At 39.5% G+C, this 12,980-nt stretch overlaps 1 protein-coding gene across 1 annotated transcript in view; it reads right to left on the bottom strand.

The window, feature by feature from the left end:
* The window catches only part of RNF212B (ring finger protein 212B), a 31,951-nt gene extending 19,212 nt beyond the window's left edge, over positions 1-12,739 (bottom strand). The window contains exons 1-3 of the mRNA XM_053595517.1: positions 12,640-12,739; positions 10,314-10,366; positions 9,882-9,956 (exon numbers count right to left, since the gene is read on the bottom strand). Coding sequence (XP_053451492.1) covers positions 9,882-9,956; positions 10,314-10,366; positions 12,640-12,739 — 228 coding nt within the window. The remainder of the gene's footprint in view (positions 1-9,881; positions 9,957-10,313; positions 10,367-12,639) is intronic.
* Positions 12,740-12,980: the final 241 nt, after the last annotated feature.

Below are 12,980 nucleotides of genomic sequence, written 5' to 3' on the forward strand. Positions count from 1 at the left end.
TATCTGGTTTGAGTTTCAAAATAAGTGGTGGCAGGAGGTATGGATGAATGAAAACTGGCCATCAGTTAATAATTGTTCAAGTAGGATGAAAGATGCATGGAAGGGCGGCGTCTGTGGCTCAAGGAGTAGGGTGCCGGTCCCATATGCCGGAGGCGGCAGGTTCAAACCCAGCCCCGGCCAAAAAACCACAAAAAAAAAAAAAAAAGAAAGATGCATGGAAATTCATTATATTATACATATCATTATACCTTTCTCTCTAGTTATGATTTCCTTTTTTTTGAAACAGAGTCTCTGTCACCCTGAGTAGCGTGCCATAGCATCATAGCCCACAGCAACCTTAAACTCTTGGGCTTGAGCAATCCTTTTGCCTCAGCCTCCCACGTAGCTGGGAATACAGACATGTGCCATTATGTCCAACTAGTTTTTCTATTTTAGTAGAGACAGGGTCTCACTCTTTGCTTAACCTGGTCTCGAACTCCTGAGCTCAAGCAATCTACCCATCTGGGCCTCCGAGAGTACTAGGATTACAGACGTGAGCCACTGCACCCAGCCTTACTTTTGGATATTTTAAATTATCTATTATAAAAGTTTAAAAACTATTTTTTAATTGATTGATTTGGGGGGTCTTTTTTAACCCCCCACATCCCTTTTGGCGTGTAGTACAAGAAATATGTGGCCAGGCACAGTAGCATGTGCCTATAGTTTCAACTACTCAGGAGACTAAGGTGAAAAGATGGCTTAAACCCAGGAAATGGAAGCTACATTGAACTATGATCTCACCATTGCACTTCAGCCAGAGCAACAACATGATACCCTTTCTCTAAAAAACTGAAAGAAAGAAAAAAGAAAAGAAAGAAAGATATATGTGATCCTTATCTCTGAGTCCCAGCATAGTGTTCATAAAACCCTTGGAATTTCCTGGGTGATAGAAGCATCTTTTGTTATTCATAACAAGCCCCTTTCAACGATAGCAGAGTTGTGTTCATGGGGTGACTCTTGGTGGGCTCTCAGCTTCACAAGGAGGACTGGTTGTCAGAGGAACTTTTACCCCAACCCTTTTCTTTCTCCATTACATCTAGAGAGGAGACAGAGCCTGGAGATTAAGTTCAGTTACCAATGACCAATTATCTAATCAATCATGTCTACATAATAGAACCTTCATAAAAACCATAAAACAAGAGAGTTTGGAAAGCTTCCAGGTTGGTGAACACATGGAGGTGGTGGAAGGGTAGTGTGCCTACAGAGTACATGGAAGTCCTGCATCCCTCCCCTCATAAGTTACCTTATATATCTCTTATATTTGGCTATTCCTGATTTGTATCCTTAATAATAAACTAGTAATAGTAAGTACTTTCTTGAGTTCTATGAGTCATTTTAGCAAATTATCAAAGCTTAGAGGAGCTGATAGGCATCTTTAAATTTGTAGTTAGCCAGGCTGAAATATGGATATCCTGGGTACACTCCACTTGTGCTAGTGTCCAAAGTTGGGAGTGGCAGTCTTGTGGGGCTGAGCCTTAGACCTGTGGAGTTAGTGTCAGAATTGAATTGAATTGAATTGTTGGACACTTAGTTGGTGTCAGAGAACTGATTGGTATTAGTAAACACCTCACACAGGTACAGAACAGAAAATATATAGTATAAAGAATTTTTTCTTTCAATTATTATTATTTTTTTTTTTTGTAGAGACAGAGTCTCACTTTATGGCCCTTGGTAGAGTGCCATGGCATCGTACAGCTCACAGCAACCTCCAACTCCTGGACTTAAGCGATTCTTTTGCCTCAGCCTCCCGAGTAGCTGGGACTACAGGCGCCCGCCACAATGCCCGGCTATTTTTTGGTTGCAGTTCAGCCGGGGTCGGGTTTGAACCCGCCACCCTCGGTATATGGGGCCGGCGCCTTACTGACTGAGCCACAGGCACCGCCCTCTTTCAATTATTTTAATTTTTAATGTATACATATAAAAGACAAAGTAGAAGAAGAAAATTATTTTCCGATTTAAAACATCAAAAATATTAAATGTGGGATAATTTTGTACATATTATTTTTACTCTAATTATTTCCTTAAAGAAATACCATGAAACGGGCGGCACCTGTGGCTCAGTAGGTAAGGTGCCAGCCCCATATACCGAGGGTGGCGGATTCAAACCCGACCCTGGCCGAACTGCAACAAAAAAATAGCCGGGCGCTGTGGTGGGCGCCTGTAGTCCCAGCTACTTGGGAGGCTGAGGCAAGAGAATTGCTTAAGCCCAGGAGTTGGAGATTGCTGTGAGCTGTGTGATGCCATGGCACTCTACCGAGGGCCATAAAGTGAAACACTATCTCTACAAAAAAAAAAAAAAAAAAAAAAGAAATACCATGAAACATTTGTAAGTTTCAAAGGCAGAAAAATATACTATTTGCCTTTCATCAAAAGGAGCATAAGGATCTCCCTTCCTGGTGAAATGTTCTAGGCTATCACTGGCCTGCAACAGAACTTAACTGTACATCACAAAGTAGTCAACACTGGCTTCTATAATGCCCAGTTTAGAGCAAGTGGAATGCTCACACAAATTTTTAGGATTTCCGTAAAAGTTGTTTTTTTTTTTTAATTTTACTTGTTTCTTTTATTTTTTTATTTTTTTGAGATAGAGTCTCACTATCTTGCCCTCAGTAGAGTACCGTGGCATCATAGCCCAGAGCAACCTCAATGTCTTGGACTCAAGTGATTCTCTTGCTTCAGTCTCCCAAGTAGCTGAGACTACAGGCACCCACTACAATACTCAGCTATTTTTTTAAGAGATGGGGTCTCGCTCTTGCTCAGGCTAGTCTTGAACTTGTAAGATGAAGCATTCTACCCACCTTGGCCTCCTAGAGTGCTAGGATTACAGGTGTGAGCCACCATGTCTGGCCTAGTACAAAGACTATTTATCCGTTCATTTAACAAACCTTTATTGAATACTTCATGCCAGGCACAAGGACTAGAAATGCTAAGATGAATAGTGTAGACTCTTTCCCTCTACTGGCTTATGACAGTACAGTGGAAAAGACACTCTAACATGTGAACTAATAAATAAAACAAAATGTGACATGCAGAAAAGAAGTATGTACAAGGTATAGAAATAAATTAAGCCAGGCTGGGCATGGTGGCTCATGCCTATAATTGTAGCACTTCGGGAAACTGAGGCAGGAGGATCACTTGAGGCCAAGAGTTCAAGACTATCCCAGGCAACATAGTGAGACCCTGTCTCTACAAAACATAAAAAAATTAACCAGACATGGCAGTATGTGCCTGCAGGCGTAGCTACTTGGAAGGCAGAGGAGGGAGGATCCCTTCTGCCTAGGAGTTCAGAGTTACAGTGAGCTGTGAATACCCCAATGTACTCCAGCCCGGATGACAGAGTGAGACCCTGTCTCTATTATTTAAAAAAAGGAAGAAGAGGGTGGCGTCTATGGCTCAGTGAGTAGGGCGCCGGCCCCATATGCCGAGGGTGGCGGGTTCAAACCCAGCCCCGGCCAAACTGCAAAAAAAAAGAAAAAGAAAAAGGAAGAAGAGATATGATTAAAAAGGAAAGATTAAGAGGTAACTACTAATTTAGTTTGACAGATTAGCTTTTTCTATTCAGGTAAAATAATCTCAAACTAACTAAAACTTTTCTTCAAAAGCACCATTGACTATCTCAGTTGTTTAATTTTTTTTTTTGGGGGCGGCGCCTGTGGCTCAGCGGGTAGGGCGCCGGCCCCACATGCCGAGGGTGGTGGGTTCAAACCCGGCCCCGGCCAAACTGCAACAAAAAAATAGCTGGGCGTTGTGGCGGGTGCCTGTAATCCCAGCTACTTGGGAGGCTGAGGCAAGAGAATCACCTAAGCCTAGGAGTTGGAGGTTGCTGTGAGCTGTGTGACGCCACGGCACTCTACCAAGGGTGATAAAGTGAGACTCTGTCTCTACAAAAAAAAAAAAAAAAAAAAAAAAAATTTTTTTTTTTTGGTCACCCTGGGTAGAGTGCCATGGCATTATTGCTCACAGTAACTTCAAACTCTTGGGCTTAAGAGATTCTCTTGCCTCAGCCTCCCAAGTAGCTGGGCCCACAGGCACCTGCCACAACGCTCAGCTCTTTTTAGAGATGAAGTGTCACCCTGGCTCAGGTTGGTCTCGAACCTTTGAGCTCAGGCTATCCACCTGCCTCAGCCTCCCAGAATGCTAGGATTACAGGCGTGAGCTACCACGCCCAGCCTCAGTTGTTTAAATTTTTAATTCAAGTAAGGAATGGAAAACCTCTGGTCTATTGATGAGATCAGGTTTTGACCTGGTTTTATTCCAACAGTATGTATGGTAATTATTTATACATATGTTAGCAAAAGCATATGATTTCAAAGGTTTTTTTAAAACCATAAAGCAGACCAGGGGTACCAAACTACTTATCATGGCCAGCTGTCTATTTCTGTAAATAAAGTTTATTGGAACATAACTATACACATTTGTTTGCATACTATCTATAGCTGCTTCCATGCTACAACAGCAGAGTTGAGTAGCTACAACAGAGATCGCATGGCCTACAAAGCCTGAAACATTTATTGGTCATATATGGTCCAAATGTTTCTGTCTCCCCAAAATTTATATGTTGAAACCTGACCCCCAATGCAAAGTATTAAGAGGTGGGGACTTTAAGAGGTGATTAGGTCATAAGGGCTCTGCCCTTGTGAGGGGAATGGCCTTAGGGCCATTAACAAGCAGCTTGAGGGAAGCTGTTTGCCTCTTCTGCCATGTGAGGCAAGCAAGACAGCACCTTGGAAGCAGAGAATGAACCTTCACCAAACACTGAACTTTCTGGCACTCTGATCTTGGACTTCCCAGACTCTAGAACTGTGAGAAATAAATTTCTATTATTTATAAATTATCCAGTCAAAAGCATTTTATTATAGCAGCCTGAATGGAAAAGTATAGCTGCTAAGAATGTATAGTAGTGCTGCCACTCACTCAAAAAGTTAAACATAGAGTTACTATTTGACCCAGCAAGTTCATTCTTAGGCATATACCCAAGAAAAATGAAAATATATGCCCATACAAAAACTTATACATGAATGTTCTTTAGTAGCTCTATTCATCATAGCAAAAAAATAGAAACAACCTAAATGTCTATCAACTGATAAATAGATAAATAAAATGCATACTTCTCTATATAATGGAATAATATTTGGCCATAAAATGGAATGAAGTATTAATGAAGTCCTAATACACGTTACAATATGGAAATCTGAAAATTTTTATGCTTAGTAAAAAAAGCCAGTCACAGAAAACCACACATTGTATCATTCAATATATATGAAATGTCCTGAATAGGCAAAACCATCAGAACAGAAAATAAATTAGTGATTGCCTCGGGATAGGGAAGGTGGGGAGCATTTGGGAAGTACCTGCTAATAAGTATAGGGTTTCTTTTTGGGGTAATGAAAATGCTCTAAAATTAGGGAGTAGTGAATATATTAAAAACCACTGAATTGTACACTTTAAAAGGATAAATTTTACAGTATGTAAACTTTATCTCAATAAAGCTGAAAGTAGATGGGGTATTTTTACTTCTCTTTGAAAACAATATAAAAAATACAAACTTTTTTTCACTTATATGATCTTTAATTATTTTCATGTGGGTTCGTGATCAGTCATAACCTTCTATGAGTTTGCCACATTATTCCTTAAACTCATAAAGTACTTTACAGCTTTCATAAACATCTCATTGGATCTTTATAAGAAGTAGGATGAAGGCTGGATGCAGTAGCTCACACCTGTGATCCTAGCACTCTGTGAGGCCGAGGTGGGTGGATCACTTGAGCTCACAAGTTCAAGACCAGCCTGAGCAAGAGCGAGACCCCATCTCTAAAAATAGCAAGGTGTGGTGGGAGCCTGTAGTTCCAACTACTTGGGAGGCTGAGGCAAAAGAATTGCTTGAGCCCAAAAGTTTGAAGTTGCCGTGAGCTAGGACACCATAGCACTCTACAAGGGTGACAAAGTGAGACTCTGTCTCAAAAAAAGAAAAAAAAAAGGAGTAGGATGAGTATTATTATTTCACATTACATGTGAGGGAGTATGAATGGTTTAAAGAAATAAAATTACAAGCTAGCAGGCATTTATTATTTAGATTTCTATACCAATAGCTTTCCCTATATTATTACTTTGCCATTCTCCAGATTCTCTTTTAAAATTATATGTCAAATGATGCCATTTCCTTATTTAAAACCCTGCAAAGGTATTCCATTGCACTTAGAAGAAAATCTAAACTCCTTACCATGGCCTGTAAGTACCTATAAGATCAAGCCTCTTTCTCTGATCTTACAATAGTCTTTCTCTTAAGCAGCCATAAAATACATTCATTCAATTAACAATTATGCTCCTAATTTGTGTTAGATATCTAATTAGACACTAAGTGATACAAAGATAACATCTGTCTTTGAAAAGCTCACAATTTGACTCCTAAGTATATACCAAAAGAAAACAAACTCAATGTCAGTGACAGATACAGACATATGAACAAATAAAACACTTTTTCAGAGTAAAATATTTTGCAGAGTTAAGAACAATGTGGGGCTGGGTACAGAAGGTCATGCTTGTAAACCTAGCACTCCAGGAGGCCCAGGTGGGAGGAATGTTTAAGGTCAGGAGTTTGAGATCAACCTTAGCAAGACCCAGACTCCTGTCTCTACTAAAAATAAAAAAAAAATTAGCTGAGCACAGTGATTTGTACCTGAGTCCCAGCTATTCTGGAGGCTGAGGCAGGAGGATCACTTGAGCCCAGGAGTTTGAGGCTGCAATGAGCTATAGGATGAGGCTACTGTACTCTAGCAGAGTAACAGAATGAGACTCTTCTTAAAAAAATAAAGAGTAGGGGCGGCGCCTGTGGCTCAGTCAGTAGGGCGCCGGCCCCATATGCCGAGGGTGGCAGGTTCGGACCCAGCCCCGGCCAAACTGCAACAGAAAAATAGCCGGGCGTTGTGGCGGGCGCCTGTAGTCCCAGCTGCTGGGGAGGCTGAGGCAAGAGAATCGCGTAAGCCCAAAAGTTAGAGGTTGCTGTGAGCCGTGTGATGCCACGGCACTCTACCCGAGGGCGGTACAGTGAGACTCTGTCTCTACAAAAAAATAAAAATAAAAAAAAATAAAGAGTAATGTGGGACAGGAGTACAAAGGACAAAGAGAGACTCTGCCTACAAGAATCACAGAAGGATTTTTATCAAAGAAGGAATGATATGGGCATGCAATTGAAAAATGGATAGTTGTGCATAAGGGTGCAGTGAATGACCAAGGAATGGAAGAAAGCCAACAGGTCTATATGAGGCTTTCCAATCCCTCAGAAAAAATATCCAGAGGTGAGTAAAGAATCCAAAACAGGCAGCTTGATCAACTCAACTATTGGCATACAGTGCAGCAGACAAATTCCTTCGTCAGCTCATTGTCCCTTCGATAGCTTAGCTGGTAGAGCGGAGGACTGTAGCTACTTCCCTTTGTCAGCTCATTACAAAGATTGGGAATGGTTAAAACACAAATAAATATTTAGAGCAACATTACATTCATTCAAAAACAATGTTTTGAGTGCCTACTACTTATTAAGAACTATTCAGCTGGGTGCAGTGGCTCACACCTATAATCCCAGCATTTGGGAGGCCGAGGCAGGGGGATTGCCTGAGCTCACGAGTTCAAGACCAACCTGAGCAAGAGCGAGACACCCGTCTCTAAAAAAATAGCCAGGTGCTGTGGCAGGTGCCTGTACTCCCACAGAACAGGCTGTGGAGAGCATTTGGGAGGCTAAGACAAGAGAATCGCTTGAACCCAAGAGTTTGCAGTTGCTATGAACTAAGATGCCATGGCATTCTACCAAGGGTGACCGAGTGAGACTGTCTCAAAAAGAAAAAGAACTATTCAAAGAGAACAATAAACAGAAGTGACCAAATCTGTCTTCATAGTTTACATTTCAGTGCAGGATTCAGACAATAAACAAATATATAATATGATGTTAGAGATAAGAGCTATGAAGAAAAATAAAGCAGAGTAAGGGGTAGAGAATGTTAGGGCTATCATTTGAGAGGAGACTCAGTAAAGGTCTGACTGAGGAAGGAAGTTTTGAGCAGAAGCCTGAATGAAACAATCTAGGTATTACTTAGATCAGCTTCACAGATTAGGAAAACACATTTTCAGACTTTGCTGACTTCATCAATTTGGCCCTTCACTAAAGTGATGATTAACTGACCCTTTCTATTTATTTTATCTTGGTTATTTGACCGTAGGTAATTGGTCTCATGATTAGGCAGGTTAGGATTTAGACTACTATGATTTCTCAAAAAAAATTAACTAACCCTGGGTTTATTTATTAACCAAAGTTCTGCTCATTCTATTGCTCATGTGACCTTGTTTACATTTCTCCTTGAGTCTCAGCTAGATTTTATCTCCTTATTATGCTAACCACAGTATCTCAAATGTGATGGTTCGCCCAAACAGCTAAAGACAGGGTGAAGACAAGCCTTAATTCCCCTTATTCTGTCTCCAGAGTAAAGACTGAGGGGTAAAATACTGAAGAAAAATTAAGTCTACTATCTTCAACCAGAAAATTACTAAGGATCATTTTCTTGTTTACAAAAGGAGTACTCTCAGAAGAATAAATAAAAACAGGGAACAGTGATAAAATCTCAAGAAATGCCAAGACAGGAAACCCAGGAGGCTATGAAATAATCTCAGTGGAGAACTGGAAAGGAGAAAGAAGAAAACAAAGTTTTTACAGCTTGGGAACTCTCTCAAATTGTTGTTCTGCCTTCTCTCTACATTCCTATTGTTCCTGAACAAGTCAATAGTATTCCAACATATAATGCATCATGACAAGATACTTTTTAAAATTCAAGCAATCAGTTGTGAACTCTAAATAAAAAGTTAAGTATTACTTGAAAGGTTACTGAAAAATGAGAATGGGAAACAAGAAATACCTTCATCAACCTAGGTCTATAAGCAATGGTTAAGAATTAAAGGGCGGCACCTGTGGCTCAGTCGGTAAGGTGCCGGCCCCATATACCAAGGGTGGCGGGTTCAAACCCGGCCCCGGCCAAACTGCAACAAAAAAATAGCTGGGTGTTGTGGTGGGCGCCTGTAGTCCCAGCTACTTGGGAGGCTGAGGCAAGAGAATCGCGTAAGCCCAGGAGTTGGAGATTTCTGAGAGCTGTGTGATGCCATGGCACTCTACCTAGGGCCATAAAGTGAAACTCTGTCTCTACAAAAAAAAAAAAAAAAAGAATTAAACCACCAGGCCAGGTGAGGTGACTCACCCCTGTAATCCTGGCACTCTGCAGGTGGATTGCCTGATCTCACAGGTTCAAGATCAACCTGAGCAAGAGAGAGACCCCACCTCTAAAAATAGCCAGGTGTTGTGGCGGGTGCCTGTAGTCCCAGCTACGCAGGAGGCTAAGGCTTGAGCCCAGGAGTTTGAGATTGCTGTGAGCTATGATGCTACAGCACTCTACCAAAGGGCGACAAAGTGAGACTCTAGCTCAAAAAAAAAAAAAAGAATTAAACCACCAAATCTATTATTTGCAGAATCAGGCCTATATATTCAAAGCAATTTTTAGAAGATGCATCAATCTGCAGAAAAAGATGATAACATTCCTTAGAGTATCTTTTAGTCTTCGATTACTTTGCAGAATTAGGAAGTACAAAGTAAGATGTTTGCTACAGGGTGGTTTTTATAGGCTATCACAGATTCTGGGTCAGTAAAAACTGGTTGAGATCTGTATCATCAAGGAAAAAAGCAAAGAGAGTAGTCAATTTCTCCCTACTATTACAAATGCAATCTACAGAGACTCTTTGATAAAGGAATAAGACGCAATTAGAATTTGCCTGGAGAATCAGATTTTCTTCGCTATTGTTATTCATACCTGAGAGATGTGATTAAAATACTGCGAAGCTGTCTCCACGGGACTTTTGAAGAACATCTTCTCCTGAGGTTTTAGCTATGAAGAGAGTAAGACACACAGTGAGAATATCTACAATGGAATGAAATAAAGTACTGACAAATATCACCATTTCTAATGCACCTAATATTATTTCCACTGTGCATAAGTAAGAGGGAGATCACCACTGCTCTAGAAGATGTAGATTCTATGTCCAAATTCTCCTTCCCTCATGCTTCTATAACATTGGTCACAAATTCTTCTGTTGTTTATCCTCTTTTTACAACTGCTATCTGTAAGTATGTTTTTCTTTTCTTTCTTGCTTTTAAAAAAAATTCATTATCTCTACTTTTTGCATACTTTCTACAATCCAGGAATGGGATTGAGATGGTTTGTGACAAGGAGAGAAAAACTTACATTATCAGAAAGAGCCAGATGCTTGCAGGAAGTTCCACAAACAGTACATTTTTCTGGGAAGAAAAGGGGGAAAACAATGTGTGGTTCTTAAGGGCATGAGATATGATTTTCTTTAAAGAATATGGTAAGAGTCAAAAGAAAAAGAAAGGGGCTCTTCAATTCATAATTGCTAAGTCATGGAAGAAGCTCAAGTGCCCATTGACCCACGAGTGGATTAATAAATTGTGGTATATGTACACCATGGAATATTATGCAGCCTTAAAGAAAGATGTTTACATGGATGGAGCTGGAACATATTCTTCTTAGTAAAGTATCTCAAGAATGGAAGAAAAAGTATCAAATGTACTCAGATGTACTCAGCCCTACTAAGAAAGCTATAACCCAATTATAACCTAAGAATATGGGGAAAGGGGCAAGGGAGGGGAGGGGAGGTGGGACCACAACTATGGTGCATCTTACAAGGGTACATGTGAAACTTAACTAAATGTAGAATATAAATGTCTGAACACAATAACTAAGAAAATGCCATGAAGGCTATGTTAACCAGTGTGATGAAAATATGTCAAATGGTATATAAAACCAGTGTATGGTGCCCCATGATTGCATTAATTTACACAGCTATGATTAAAAAAAAAAAGAAGAAAGAAAATACAGGGGCTCTTACTGAATTTAAACTATCATTGTTCTATAAAAGGACATCAATTTAAGTTTTCTTTTCTAAACCAGTATTTCCAAATAAGTATTTTAAAGTACAATAATTTTTTTTTAATTCCTAGATTTCTTCTGTGGGTCAGATGGAACAATTCTAAACTCTCAATAGGGGTACTGGAGTACATTTATGAGAGTACTGGGAAAAGAACAAGAATACCAATGATCTTAACTTAAAGTTAGTCTCTTTCATTCTACCTACCTGACAGCAGGTATACATTAGTACTCTAAGAAAATCTCCAGTTATTCTTGCCCTGTTGTCATTTTGCTAATATTCTTAGATCTTGCTTTGAAGCTCTCCTACTCTTATTCTCCAATTAAGCCAATCTGAAGGAAGCAAAAATTAAAATTTTTGCTAAATTTTGCTAATTTAGTAAAATTTTAGTAGTGCTGCTGGTTATTAAGATAAATGCCATGTCAGGAGAAAATATCACCTGGCATATGCTTCACAGAGAAAAACCACTCCAAAGTGAGCTGCTGTTACCATAGTAAACAGCTTTGTTACATTAGCAGATATAAGGGTCCTGGATTCATTAGTACAGAGAAAAAACCTTCTCCAGAGGCTACTTAACCTGACTGTTCTTGGGGACAGGGAAAAAGTTTTTCCCAGTCCATACTGTTGCCAGAGCGAGCTAGCAAGTACATGTCATTCTTCTATTTAAGAAAAAAACAAACTTCCACAGCTCTCCATAACCTGAAGATAAAGTTCAAGTTCTTTAGGCTGGCCACTGCCTCCCTCACTAGCCTCATATCTCACCATCTCTTACCTTACTCTTTATACTATACTAGTCCCAACTATGAGTAGTCCCCTGCACTATGGCTTTTTGATAGTAATATGTCTTTATACACACTGTTCTCTTAAGCCAGAATAATCTTCCCTGCTTTATCCACTTGGCAAACTCCAGCCTATTATTCAACACCCTGTTGAAGCAGCACCTCTTCTATGAAGTCTTCCCTGATCAGCATCCTACCTCCAAGTCTCTCTTCTGGGCATTTATATACCATGTGTTAATTTCAGCATTTAAAAAAAAAAAAACCTTAAATTCAAGTAGCTTTTTATGACTTAATAGCTATAAGAATTTGATCAAATCCCTTATCTTCTCTGAGCCAGTTTTTCTCATTTATAAAATGGTTCTACTAATAATTACTACCTGGATTATGATAAGGCTTACATAAAATTGGCACATTTGAAAATGTTTTTTATACTGCAAGGTATCATCACCATCATTTCTAATCAAACTGATTTCACAAGCTAGACCATTTCCCTTTAGAAATGGCTCTTGATAGCAGCCAACTTTATGATCCATTATTCTTATTCTATCACTTCTCCCTGATTAGTCTGGTCTCTTTGACTTTCCTTGCCAGACTTCAAAACACTAACAAGTACGTTTTGGTGACTAGTAATAGATTTGCTTAATCATTTGCAAATCTTATTAATTCTTTATTAATCAATCCCCCTCCAATTTCCAAAATCAACAGTTTCTTATAGTATCCATACCACAACTGGCCTACTAAATGATAACTAAGTAGATAACAGAAGTGATAACAGAAATAGCTAATCATTTTATGCAGGTAGAAATGTTTTTGCCTGGAATGGGAAAACAGTTAAGTCACTCACCCAGGGTCATACACTTTTTACAGAAAATATGGCCGCAACTGGTAACAAAGAAATGAGCCCCATCTTTTCGGAAACACTGGTTGCAGTGAAACCAGTCCATTCTGGAGCAGATAAAGAGAAAGAGTTAGCATAACCTTGGGCATAATATAATTACAGCTGTTCCAAAATCTATGTAACAGTTGAGTAATGAGGCCATGACACTCTACTGAGGGCGACAAAGCGAGATTCTGTCTCAAAAAAATACAATAAAATAAAAATAAAAAATAAAACCAAAATCTATTTAACTACGTTTGCTTAGCTACTGAAAGTTTATTGGGATGTGGGCATTTCATTGTGGGTGT

The sequence above is a fragment of the Nycticebus coucang genome, chromosome 6 (genome assembly GCF_027406575.1).
Source record: "Nycticebus coucang isolate mNycCou1 chromosome 6, mNycCou1.pri, whole genome shotgun sequence".
Classification (NCBI taxonomy): Eukaryota; Metazoa; Chordata; class Mammalia; order Primates; family Lorisidae; genus Nycticebus; species Nycticebus coucang.